Below are 14,269 nucleotides of genomic sequence, written 5' to 3' on the forward strand. Positions count from 1 at the left end.
TTGTCAATCCAGTGCTGTTGAAGGTCTTCTTTTTTTTCGCTGACCATCTACTTTACCAAGCATGATGTCCTTCTCCAAGAACTGGTCCCTCCTGATAACATGTTCAAAATATATGAGATGAAGTCTCACCATCTTTACTTCTAAGGAGCATTCTAGCTGTCTTCTTCTTTTTTAATTTTTACTGTAATTTGGGTGAAAGTTATGAGCAAATTCCTTTTCCACACAGCAGCTCATACACATTTTGTCTCATGATATTGACTGCAATTCCCTACAACATAACAGCTCTCTTCCTACTTCCTCCCTGTTCCCTATTTCCTTCCCTCCCATGCACCGCCCCCACCCCCCCCGCGGTCTCCCTGTGCAAACACCACCCTTCTGCTCTCCCATGATTGATTGTTCCAAGGAGTGTCGATGTAAATGTTTAGCCCATATGCCTGTCTATTATTTGGCTGGAAGCCACGGGGGTGAGTTCAACTCTGACCTAAATGGTAGCCAGGAGCCATAGTCTCAGGGTTCTCACCTGGCTCTATCAGACCTGCAAACCTGGTCATTTTATTTGATTTTGAGTTTTGTTCCACATTGGTCTCCCACACTATCCAGGATCTGCTGCACTGATCCTCCTCCAAGCAGTTGACAGTGGTAGCTGGGCACCATCTAGTTCTTCTGGTCTTTTGGTCATATGGGCTGAGGATTGCATGGTCTACCAGTCCCTTGGACTAACTGTCTCGATGCGTCTTTGGTTTTCTTCATTCTTCTTTGCTCTGTATGAGGAGAGACCCATCATTGCATCTAGATGGCTGCTTGCAAGCTTTTAAGACCCCAGTCACTACTCACCAAAGTAGTATGTAGAACAATGTTTTTTGGTAGTACATTATACCAATTGAGCTTGATGTCCCCTGTGACCACTGTCCTAAGCCCACCGGGCAAACTACTTGCTTCCTCCAGGTAGCTGGCTGTGGCTAAGAGGTCACAACAACCTTGTCCCTTGTGTGGCTGTCTTCTTCCAAGACAGATTTGTTTGTTCTTTTGGCAGTACATGCTAGTACCAATATTCTTTGCCAATACCATAATTCAAAGGCATCAATTCTTCTTTGGTCTTCCTTATGCATTATCCAGCTTTCACATGCCTGGGAGGCAATCAAAAATACTGGTTTAAGTCAGGAACACCTTAGTCCTCAAAGTGACATCTTTGCTTTTTAACACTTTAAAGAAGTCTTTTGCAGTATATTTGTCAATGCAGTATGCCATTTGATTTTTTGACTCCTGTGTCCATGGGCATTGATTGTAGATCCAAGTAAAATGAAATCCTTGGCAACTTTAATCTTTTCTTTATCATGATGTTTCTTATTAGTCCAGTTGTGAGGATTTTTGGTTTCTTTAGGCTGAGATGTAATCCATACTGTAGTCTTTGATCTTCATCAGTAAGTGTTTCAAGTCCTCTTCACTTTCAGTAAGGAAAGATGTGTCATCTGCATATTGTAGGTTGTTAATGAGTCTTCCTTCAATTCTGATGCCATATTCTTCTTCATATAGTCCAGCTTCTCAGATTATTTGCTTAGCATACAGTTTGAATAAGTATGGTAAAAGGATACAACCCTGAACATACCTTTCCTGGTTTTAAACCATGTACTATTCCCTTGCTCTGTTCAAAGGATGGCCTCTTAGCCTATGTACAGGTTCTACATGAGCACAATTAAGTGTTCTGGTATGTCCATTCTTTTTAGTATTACCCTTAATTTGTTATGATCCAAGCAGCTAAGTGCCTCAATCAAACACAAGTACATTATCTTTCTGGTATTCTCCAAGATCTATCTGATGTTGGCAATGATACCCCTTGTTCCATGTCCTCCTCTAAATCTGGCTTGAATTTCTGGCAGATACCTGTCTGCCAGAACTGTCTGCAACTGTTTTTGAATTATTTTCAGCAAAATTTTACCTGTGTGTGACATTAATTACCCTGCTCCATAATATCTGCATCCTGTTGTACCACCTTTCTTTGGAATGAACACACATATGGATCTATTCGAGGCAGCTGCCTGGAGCCTTATTTATTTTGCCAATTCCTTCAGTGCAGCTTGAATTTCTTCAATACCCTTGGTTCTTGATCATATGCTACCTCATGAAATAGCTGAACACTGACCAATTCTTTTTGGTACAGAGCCTTTGTGTATTCCTTCCATCTTTAGATGCTTCCTGCATCGTTCAATATTTTGCTCATAGAATCCTATGATATGGCAACTTGAGGCTTGAAGATTTTCTTTCAGCCTGAGAAATACCAAGTATGTTCTTTTGGTTTTCTAATACCAGATCTTTACACATTTTATTTTAATATTTTACTTTTCCTTCTTTTGCTTCCCTTTGAAAAATCTTCTGTTCAGTAATTTTACTTCATCATTCCTTCCATTTCTTTTAGTTTCTCTGTGTTGCAGAGCACACACATACACACACAGGTGTGTGTATATGGATATATATATATATATATCCATGCACACACACATACATGCATATATGTTGATCCCTGGATGATGCAAATTGTTAAGCAATAGAACTGCCCACAAGTTCCAAGGTTGTAAATCTTTAGGAAAGCTGTTTGGTAGAGCTTTCTTCTGCAGAGCAACTGGTGAGTTTCAACCACTGACCTTCAGGTTAGCAGTTGAGCATTTTAACCACTGTGCTTGTAGGGCTCCTAGTATATGTTGGTTAGGTATACTTATGTACCTATTTTTGCTATGTGAGCAAGCTTTTTCCTTGAGCTAGGTTATAGCCTTTGTTGAGAGGCATGTGAATTGGTTTTCCCACTGTGCTTTTATTCTTTCACTCCTTCTAAAGGAGATGTATGTTCCGAGTGCCCTCTTATAACATGTTCTTGCATTGAAATGTTATAAAATTATCCTTATTTTGTGCAAAAGTAATTCTTCAATGAACTGAAGAGTTATTAACAATGCAGGCTAATTAGCATGGTCTTCAAACTTAGAAAATAGCGAATACTGTTGATATAGGTATTACCAAAGCTTTAGGAATTGTTACATCTCACTAGAGAAATGATATTTATTTATAGCATATAACTAGAGAATTCACAGGATACAACTACACATACTCTTCAATTCCATCATATTATTCATAATAGAGACTAATGATTTTTTAAATCAAGTTTCTGCGCACAAACAGAAATTCTGGGATCAATATGCCTTTTTTTTTTTTTTTTTTACATTTTTATTGTGATTTGGGTGAAAGTTTACAGAGCCAAACTCATCTTCCACACAGCAGTTCAGATCACATTGTCTCATGACATTGCCTGTAATTTCCCACAATGCAACAGCTGTCCTCCCACTTTCTCCCCATAGCCACCTCTTCCCTGTGCCCTTCCCTCTCATGCACTCCTGCCCCCCGAGCTGTCTCCCTGTGCATACACAGCCCTTCTATTCTCCTATGAGTGATCTCTCCAAAGAGTATATCTACCTAATGTAAATGTTTAGCTCATATGCCTGTCCTTTGTTTTGCTGGAAGCGCAGGAGTGGGTTTAATTCCACACCTGAAGGGCAGCTAGGGGCCATAGTCTCAGGGGTTCTATCAGGCTTTTCCAGACCAGTAAATCTGGTCCCTTTTTTTTTTTTTTTTTTTTATGATTTTGAGTTTGGATCAATACACTCTCATAATGAGGGATAAATAAATTCAAAATACAGGAAAGATCTTCATAAATGTTTGCATTGCCATCCCCTCTTTACCTAGTATCTAGAAGGATAAGGCATAAAAGAACAAGTATATAAGTACTTTTAATATATACATATATAGAGTGAGCCCTGGTGGTGCAGTGGTTAAGTGCTCAGTTGGTAACTGAAAGGTCAATGTATAAACCCACCAGCTATTCTGTGGGAGAAAGATGAGGCAATCTACTTCATAACGATTTACAGCCCTGGAAACCCTGTAGGGCAGTTCTACTGTCTTACAGGGTTGCTATGAGTTGGAACTGAATCGATGGCAATGGATATAAATATACATATATACGTATATGCTTTCTCTAAACTCCTAAATCTACTACTAAGCATTTGTACTTTATAACATCTTTGCTAGTCACCAGATATATTAGTCACTTGTCACCTGGGTCTACAACAAAGAAGAAAAGTGAGCATTTAGTGTTGACAGAGGAATTTTACTGTAAAGCTGAGCTAAGTAAGAGGGCTGAAAGACTATTCATAGGGACTGAGAACTCAGGATGCTAAATCATATTGCCCAAAGTGGCAATAATTTCATTAAGAGCACTGAACTAAACATTACTTCTTGGTATACTTACGGTAGCCACATTTTTTACAGCCTGCTCTGACATTGTCCTTGTTGCAACCTGAAATACAATTGGATAACATTTTAGAAGATATATAAGTTAAAAAAAAAAAAATCACATGAAAAAGCCATAAAAACCATTTAGTGTAGAATTTATTTCTTAAAAAAATACAAAAATCAACCTTGACTCAACTTGGTACTACTATTCAATTATTATGATTATTAGAAATCAATGAAAAGACTAATTCACTCAAATTATTTCCACTGACAAATATTTCAAGAACATATTTTTTTCTAGGGAGCTCTGGTAGCATAGTGGCTAAGACACTTGCCTGCTAACCAGACGGTTAAACATCTACAATCTGCCCATTACTGAATATGCTAAGATGAATCTCAGAGGTATGTGGCATTGGCACATCTAGATTTCCTTGTTACTGATTAAGGCAATATAGCATAGTGGCTAAGACACTTGCCTGCTAACCAGATGGCTGGCGGTTCAAACCCACCAGCCACTTCTCGGAAGGAAGGTTGGGCAATCCTACTTCCGTAGTGATATTGCCTCGGAAACCCAAGGAGGGGTCGCTATGAGTTGGGGCCGACTCGACGGCACATAACAACAACAAATTTTTTTCTAATTCAACAGAAATGCTGTTTTGAGAACTCCAGATCTAAACATCCCAGAATTTTATAATGTTGAGAAAAATTCTAGGGTACTATGGCCTCTCTCTCAAATATAAAATAATTACTTTACTAGATATATATATGAACATTCGGGTTAGCAAATGTCTTTTCTGCCTTCTATTAGAAAAAAAATCTGACTTAGTGAAATTCTGGAAAAATCATTTTGCTAGATATTAAAAAGAACATGTAAATTTAGCACTGAAATTTTGCCTAGAGACACGCAGGTAATGTTGAAGATATAAGTATCAGAGGTAAGGTGTTCAGTTAAAACTTTTCACCTGCAATAAAGTCTTCAATTTACCAATCAGAGTCACAGGACAGTATTATTCTATTTTCTTAATGAAAGATATCGAACTCTTAAATCCTTCAAATGGGTATATCTTCCCAACTTAACTATAAATTGGAGGTACATAGAGTACAAACATAACCTGTGTTTATTTATTTATTTTGTTATTATTTTTTAAAATTTTTATTGTGATTTGTGTGAAAATTTACAGAGCAAATTCATTTTCCATACAGCAGCTCACACACACTGTCTCATGACATTGACCGCAACTTTCGACAGCGTAATAGCTCTCCTCCCACTTCCTCCCCATAGTTACTTCTTCCCTGTGTCCTTCCCTACATGCACTCCTGGTCCCTGAGCTGTTTCCCTGTGCATACACAGCCTTTCTATTCTTCCATGATTGATCTCTCCAAGGAGTGTATCTACCTAATGTAAAATTCAGCTCATATGCCTGTCTTTTGTTTGGCTGGAAGCCAACTTGTATTTATTTAAAAAGAAAAGTAATTTTAAAATCATTTCTTTAATGTTATAAAGTCAAAGCATCTATTACACATTTTTCTTCTTATGCTAATTTTGCTGTAAAAATACACACTATTGAGTTGTGCTAGTAAAAATAGTTAATTCTGTTAATAATATTTGTTATGAAAATGCAAATTTGTTCCACATAACTGATATATATGAGAACAATTTGGAGCATGACATGAATTTCATTCATGAAAAACACAGATGAATGCAGAAAACAGCACCCAGCTGAGCTGAGACTTACAGGAACATACAAAAAAAAAAAAAAAAGGAAAAAGAAAGAAAGAAAATCCCAAGCCAAATCAAAAACATCTCCAGCTCCAGCTACCTCAGGTTTATTGTGTGTTATAAGCAGCAGCCATCCACATGTGGTATTACAACTCTCTGACAAAAGGCAGGTGATTCCAGGTTCCTTTCTAGTACCTCTTCCCAGTAACTCATAAACTGTAACTCTTTGATACACACTTTCCATAAGCAAACTTCAGGACTTTTTCAAAGTAAAATGCCATATTTAGCTTAATCTTGATATTTTTTCTTTTAACCTTTTACTATATATAAAACTGTGCTATCACTTTTATTCATTTTTGTAAATGTCACTCGTGAAGTTTTCAAGTACTATGCCCCTAATCTATTTTTTCCTTCCAATAACGTTAAGTTTTTTAGTACAGGGACACATAGGTCACATTGTAGCAGAATTGACTATGGAATAAAACTGGATTAATAATAAAAGCTGAGGCTCTTTCATTATGAAAAGTACTGCATGAAAAAAAAAAAAAATAACCCAGAGAATCTGGGTTAATGTTAAGTCCGTTTCCATAGAAACTGTAGACGCTGAACGATACCGAACAAAGCTGAGCTAAATGCACAATTACTGATCCTACAACAGACTAAAAAGGCCATAATGGACCGATTCAGAATAATCTCATTTCAGCCTGTATTAGAACTGGACTCATTTATCACAATAGGCATTAATAAAACTCATCACTTAACTATCTTCTTTTTTAGATGGAATAAAATATGAAACGTTTCTGGGTAGGTCATCTTCTTTAACAAAGTTGTAACTTTTACATTAAAGAGATATATAACAAAAACATTAAATAAAGTAACTCCATATCAACTATTTCCTCCTCAGCCTCTGGTTAAATTAAAATTTCAGCTTCATCCATCTATCATTTTTATGAGATCATGGCCAGCTGAATGCTTCTATCTGGGACTCTGAATCTCAGGCAACTGGCACAATAAATCTGAGGCATGTGACACAATAAAGTGGGGATAGTAAGTTTACAGGATCCTGTTCCTAGTGGTAGTGATGCCAGTGGCAGCAGCAACCCTAACCATGCCCAGGTCTGTGGCAAGACATTGGCTATGGATTCCCTTAGTCTTGCCTATTTTCTGTGCCTGCTTTTTCCAGTCTTTGTTTAGCTTTTCTTAGCTCCCTGTTCTTTCCCTGCTGTTTGAAACAAAAACCTTGACCAATACAGCAGTACTCAAAATTCTTGTCAAAATGAATTGTTGTTGCTGTTATGTGCTATGGTTTTGAATAGCAAGGCTATAGTGTGATACCCTTACTCAGATGAGAAGTGATCATTTCCACATTTTGTTTGCTGTCGCTGTTCAGACTAACACAGTACCACCCTCTCCCTTGAAATTTTGCTTTCTAAACATGAACTGCAATTCAAAAGCCGTTAGATTACAGACCTACACATTTTACTACATTCAAAAAAAAAATCTGAATACAAAGATCACAAAACACAAATTCAAAGACAGGTGTAGACTTGGAGAAAAATATTTGCAACTCATAGCACTAACAAAGGGCAATTATTCCTACTATATAAAACCCAGTAAATCATTAAACAAACAAACAAACACAATACTACTAACCAACAAGAAAGAAAATAGCCCATGAATTTGCACAGAGTTTGCAGAAGATAAAACAAAATGACTCTGAAACATACCGAGAAATACTCAGCCTTATTCCTAATCAGTGAAATAGACATCAAAAACTATTGGTGTATGTTTTGCTGTGTACATGCTCAACATCAACAGAAGAAAAAAAACAAATAAAACTTTAATGTACAAACTAGGAAAGACTGGTTTAACCACAACAATTATTCCAAACTGCCACAAATTTAAACTACATCTACTTTGCTCACCTCAAATCCCACAGATTTCCTAACTTCATTTCTGTCTGTCTTTGAAGTAAGAAAAAAGAAACATAATATAACCCATTCCCTTATGTTGTTGTTGTTGTTATGTGCCGTTGAGTCGGAACCGACTCATAGCGATCCCCCTTGGGTTTCCGAGGCAGTATCATTACGGAAGTAGATTGCCCATCGTCCTTCCGAGGAAGTAGATTGCCTCATCTTCCTTCATAGGAGTGGCTGGTGGGTTTGAACCACCAGCCTTCTGGTTAGCAGTCAAATGCCTTAGGTACTATGCTACCAGAGCTCCTTTATTCCCTTATAAATTCTTAAAAAAAAAAAAAAAAAAAAAAGGAATGAAAATAATTTCAATATTCAGATAGGAGACTGGCTAAATATATAATGGCGTAACATATAAGGATGGTCTTTACTTAATGAAATGTTTGTTGCCAGTGTTTATACACATAAATAAAATATATCTGAAAGGATACCCAGTGGTTCCCTGAGAAGGGAGAACTGGCACTGGGGGAAGAAAGAAATGAATGGGAGATATGTCACTAGACATTTTTGTTGTTGTTGCTGTTAACCTTAAGATTTGAAACCCGTGAATTGATTACCTTTCAAAAACCAAACTTTCCTCAAACAAGCAATAAAACTCCAATACTTTGCTGTCATGTAACATTCTCTGACTTGGACAAAAGGCAGTAGTTGTACTTAAAAATTCTTCAGAGAGGCTATCCTGCAGATTTTCAATAAAATTTTATTAACTGATGTTTTCAAGAACATATTTAAGACGTCTTCCTTTCCTGCATTTGTTAAATATTAAGAGCTTACTCCCTTATTGCTTGGGTGGTAAGAGAGGGCACTGGTAAAAATGACCCTATCCTTTACCTTCCAGTAACCAGAGAATGTCAGTTTCTCTACATTTGGGATCATGCCAGACAATTTTGTATATAACTCATTGGCTACTATGGTGTGGAGGTTCTGGGAGATGCTCAATAAATATTTGGTGTTTTAAGGTTATAAGCTTGAGAAAATACTTCAGCAGCGGGGAATTAGCAACCTCTGTAGCTCCCAGTTGTCAGCTATGAAACTAGACAATGTCTGTGGTGTCACTGGCCCATCTGAAGCATGATAATAACTAGAAGAAAAGGAATAGAAGTAAGAAAAGGATAATAGAAATCAGAATAAAAAATGCTAGGCAGGGAGGGAGCAGTGATAGAGGCAGAAGATAACTTTCTGGAGTGACGGAAATAATAAAAATCTTGATGTTGGTGATAGTTTGACATTGACTCAAATTTCTTTGAGCTGTATATTTGTGTTTTGTGCATTTTACTGTATGTAAATTATAATTTAATAAAGTAGTTAAAAAAAGATAAAAAGAGTAGGGCAAAAAAGTAAAGGGAAAGGTTAGAGAAGACCAAAAGAAGGGACAAAGATAACAGGAATGAGGAAACGTGAGAGAAAGGGATGGAGTATCCCCCAAAGTTGCCTCAGGGTTTTCAGTGGGCTCCGAACATTTGGTAAGCCATTATCTTTCACCTGAATTTATTTTCTTAGAATTTTACATCACCCATTTCCACAGTCAATAATTTAGTCAGTAAAAAATTTAACAGTGACACTTGTAACTTAATATTTCCCTCTTACTATCTATTTTGAATTGAGGGAGCCTATCAAATTTTTCTCATTATTATCGTCTATTGGAGCTCTGGTGGCATAGTACCTAAGGCATCTGACTGCTAACCAGAAGGCTGGGGGTTCAAATCCACCAGCCACTCCTCAGAAGGAAGGTTGGGCAATCTATTTTCCTGGTGACACTGTCTTGGAAACCCAAGGAGGGGTTGCTGTGAGTCAGATCTGACTCGAGGGCAATGGGTTTACAATCATTTAAATTTAAAAGTAAATGGCTTTAGTAATGAAGTTTTCTTTGAATTAAATAATTAGAAATTGCAATCTCTTCTGCTCTATCCATTCTTTTCATTTTGAATTTGATAGATTCAATGAAATTAGATTCCTTTTTGTTTTGTAACACTTAAAGTTTATACTTGGTTACTGTTATGGTTTTATTTGTCATAATTTGAGGACCTTTAAAGACAATATCAATTTCTTCTGCTTTTGAAATTCAAACTCGCCACATTTTGTACCATACAGGTATTGATATCTATATAAAATGTATGTGCTCTGCTAAAGTTGAATGAAAAGTAAAACTCCAACTATTTAAACTTTTCTACCGATTTATATGAAGAATTTATGGATATTCTCCTTTCTTTGGGATCCCCAAATATTGTACTTAAGTCAAAGTCGACAGACTAGCAGAAGTTAAAAAAATAGGCTACATGAGTTCTTTGATTTAAATATATCTAAAGAGCCAATATCCTCATGTTAAAAATGCCTCTATCATCATATGTCCACAAAAGGAAGCATAAAAGTAACTAACAAAAGAATTATTTATTTTAAATGACTGATAAGAAATAATTAAAATTTCAGTAAAGGTATGAAACTCTTTCATCTACTTCACTTACAAAATACAAATAATCTGTGATGAAAACAAGCTATAGGTATTATTATCAGTTTAAGATAAGAAGAGACATAAAGAACATTTTTTACCTAATGAAATGGAATCAAGATTATTGTTTAGCTTGGTCTGCTTAATTCAGGACTAGATTCTATCAGTAGTAATTCTAGTGACCAACCCCTTAAATACTTACTATTTTATCTAATAAGGGCATAATGCCAAGCTAGATGTTTGGGAAGTCAAAATATAAAGTAAGGTCCCTACAATAAAAGAAAGTACAATATACAATGTTTTCTATAATAATGCACTCATAGTTGTAACACAGAATGTGAAAATAATCAAATATCATTAATATCACATGCAAGTAAAATCTTGCTGAAGACAATCCAAAAATGGTATAGCAGTATATTTACAGGGAACTTCCAAAAATGCAAGCTGGATTCAGAAGAGGATATAGAACAAGGAATATCATTGCTGATGTCTGATGGATCTTGGGTGAAAGCAAAGAATACCACATGTTTACTTGTGTTTTATTGACTATGCAAAAGCATTTGACTCTATGGATTATAAACAAATTATGGATAACATTGTGAAGAATGTGAATTCCAGAACAGAACATTTAATTGTGTTCATGAAGAACCTGCACATAGACCAGGAGGCTGTCATTAGAATAGAACAAGGGGATATAGCATGGTTTTAAATCAGAAAGGGTGTGTATCAGGGTTTTATCTTTCACCATACTTATTCAATCTATATGCTGAGCAAATAATCCAAGAAGGTGGACTATCTGAAGAAGAATGTGGCACTAGGATTAGAGGAAGACTCATTAACAGACTGTGATATGCAGATGACACAAGCTTGCTTGCTGAAAGTGAAGATGACTTAAACACTTACTGATAAAGATTAAAGACTATAGTCTGCAGTATGTATTACATCCCACCATAAAGAAAACTAAAATCCTCACAACTAGACCAATAAGCAACATCACTATACATGGAGAAGAGATTAAAGTTGTTAAAGATTTCATTTTACTGGGATCCACAATCAACATCCAAAGAAGCAGCAGTCAAGAAATCAGACAGCATATCACATTGGGCAAATCTGCTGCAAAAGCCCTCTTTAGGGTGTTGAAGAGCAAAGATGTCACTTTGAAGACTAAGGTTCACTTGACCCAAGCCAAGGTATTTTCCATTGCCTCATATGCATGTAAAAAGGTGGACAATGAATAAGGAAGACTCAAGAAGAGTTGATGCTTTTGAATTGTGGTATTGACGAAGATTACTGAAAATATCATGAACTGCTAAAAGGACTAACAAATCTGTCTGGAAGAAGTGTAGCCAGAATGCTTGTTGGAAGTGAGAATGGCCAGACTTTGTCTCACCTACCTTGCCATGTTGTCAGAAGAGACCATTCTCTGGAGAAGCATATTATGCTTGGTAAAGTGGAGGGTCAGAGAAAAAGGGGAAGACATTCAGTAAGATGGATTGACACAGTAGCTGCAACAATGGGCTCAAGAATAGCAAGGATTGTGAGAATGGTGCATGGCCAGGCACTGTTTTGTTCTGTTGTGCATAGGGTAGCTATGAGTTGGAGCCAACTCAACAGCACCCAACAACAGTTGTAATACATGCAAGAATGTGCCAGGTGTCATAAAAGACACATAACTGTATTAAGAAGCAGGAAGTGGCAGGCAAAACTCAGCTGAGAGATGAAGGAAAGCTTCACACAGGTATATATGGGCAATAGAAGGAGAGTGATTACAAAGGCACATAGGTAGGAAAGCACACGAGAAGTTCAAGGATAGCTGGTCAAGCCAGATTTTTGCAAGACTGTGGAAGGCATGATGGGGTGGTGGGAGTGATGGGCTGAAAAAGTGATGTGGCCATGACCAGGAGCATGCACTTCATTCTTGCAGAGATGAGGAGTCTTGGTACTAAAACACTTCACAAGCAAAACAAAGTTTAGCCATCAACTCCTCATTTCAGATATAAGATAACTGAGCCTCAGGAAGTTTAAGCAGCTTGAAGAGAATTGCAAAGCTTACTGACATGGGTTAAGAACCGAAAGGATCAAATATCTGATTTAGGAACACATAGTAGCAATGTGCAGCATTAACTAGAGAGAAAAGAAACTACCTGTAATTTAGGAGTGAAAAAGAATTGGGTGTAGTGCAAGTTAGGTGTCTTACATCACTAAGATGCTGTGGTAATATGTTTTAAGAATCTGATTCACTTCCATATGCTAGACTAAAATGATAATTTGGTTACAGAAAATTCACTACCTTGGCTATGTAAATTTCACTGAAGGAGTGAAAAAATAAGAGTTTTTGTGCCAAGCACATCAGCAACATATTGCCACCTGTACTGGGCCAATCTGCATTGGATAGGCTCTTGGTGGAATATGGAAAATCAATGTCATAGCTAATTCCAACATCTGTGAATAAAAAGGCAGTTTTTTTTTTTTTTTTAATTGTGATTTGGGTGAAGATTTACAGAGCAAATTCACTCTCGATACAGCAGTTCACATACACTTTGTCTCATGTCATTGACCACAGTTTACCACAATGCAACAGCTCCCCTCCCACTTCCTCCCCATAGTTACCACTTCCCAGTGTCCATCCCTCCATACTCTCCTGCCACCTGAGCTGTCTCCCTGTGCATAAGCAGCCCTTCCTTCTCCCATGATTGTTCTCTCGAGGGCGTGTGTCTACTTGAGGTAAATGTTCAACTCACATGCCTGTACTTTGCTTGGCTGGAAACCACAGGTGTGGGTTCAATTCCAGACCTGAAGGGTAGCTAGGGGCCACAGTCTCAGTGGTTCCACCAGGCTCTACTGGACCAGCAAACCTGGTAAAAAGGCAGTTTTTAAGTTCAGTTTACTGATGCTGTTGTTACTGACAGCTGCTGCTGAATTGGCCCCAATTCACGGCAACCCCATGTGTTAAGAGTAGAACTTGCTGCATAAAGTTTTCTCGGCTGTCATCTTTACAGAAGTAGTTCATCAGGCCTGTCTTCTGTGGAGCCTCTGAGTGTTCGAAATAACAACCTTTAGGTTAGCAGGTGATTGCAAATTGCTTGCGTCACTCTGGCTTCTAACTTCACAGATACCTGTGTTCAAATGCCTTTTCTCCAGTAACAACCAAGAACAACTAAGATTTTTCTCCTCTCTAAAAATCAGAACATAAAAAGTCCAGTATTGCTTTAGAACGGGGGCTGCAAATTCAAATACCTGTAAGGGGCTAGCAGATAGCAACAACAGCAGGCTAATTCATTGTGCAGTTTACAAGTACTAATTTACTTAATTCTAACAACACATCTATAAAGCAAATACTGTTATAATCCGTTACTTTTCATATGAGGGGAAATTCAGGCAGGCACAGATAGGTTAAATAACTTGACTAATGTACTGGTTAGGAGCTCTGGTGGGATAGCGCCTAAGGCATTTGACTGCTAACCAGAAGGCTGGAGGGTCAAAGCCACTAGCCACTCCTCAGGAGGAACACTGGGCAATGTACTTCTGTAGTGATACCCTCTCGGAAACCCAAGGAGAGATTGCTATGAGTCGGATCCGACTTGACAGCAGTGAGTTTGTTTTTTTCATTGTTACTGGTTGTAGATGGTAGCTCCAGGCAGCTTGGTTCCAGAGCCCATGATTTTAACCACTGTTACGGATTGAATGGTGTCCCCCCAAAAGTTATGTTGAAGTACTAACTCCTAGACCTATGAATGTAACCCTGTTTGGGAATAGGTGTTTTCTTTTTGTTAATAAGATCATAACAGCATAGGGTGGGTCCTAAGCCTAATCACTTCTAAAAACCAAAACCAAACTCATTGCCATGGAGTCAGA

General features: G+C 37.4%; 1 protein-coding gene across 1 annotated transcript in view; it reads right to left on the bottom strand.

Moving 5' to 3' along the window:
- SREK1IP1 (SREK1 interacting protein 1) overlaps positions 1-14,269 on the bottom strand; it is a 61,898-nt gene that overhangs the window by 43,334 nt on the left and 4,295 nt on the right. The window contains exons 3-4 of the mRNA XM_007952877.1: positions 13,531-13,589; positions 4,292-4,339 (exon numbers count right to left, since the gene is read on the bottom strand). Coding sequence (XP_007951068.1) covers positions 4,292-4,339; positions 13,531-13,589 — 107 coding nt within the window. The remainder of the gene's footprint in view (positions 1-4,291; positions 4,340-13,530; positions 13,590-14,269) is intronic.

Source organism: Orycteropus afer, unplaced genomic scaffold, assembly GCF_000298275.1.
Source record: "Orycteropus afer afer isolate SDZICR_OR568_19922 unplaced genomic scaffold, OryAfe1.0 scaffold00362, whole genome shotgun sequence".
Lineage (NCBI taxonomy): Eukaryota > Metazoa > Chordata > Mammalia > Tubulidentata > Orycteropodidae > Orycteropus > Orycteropus afer.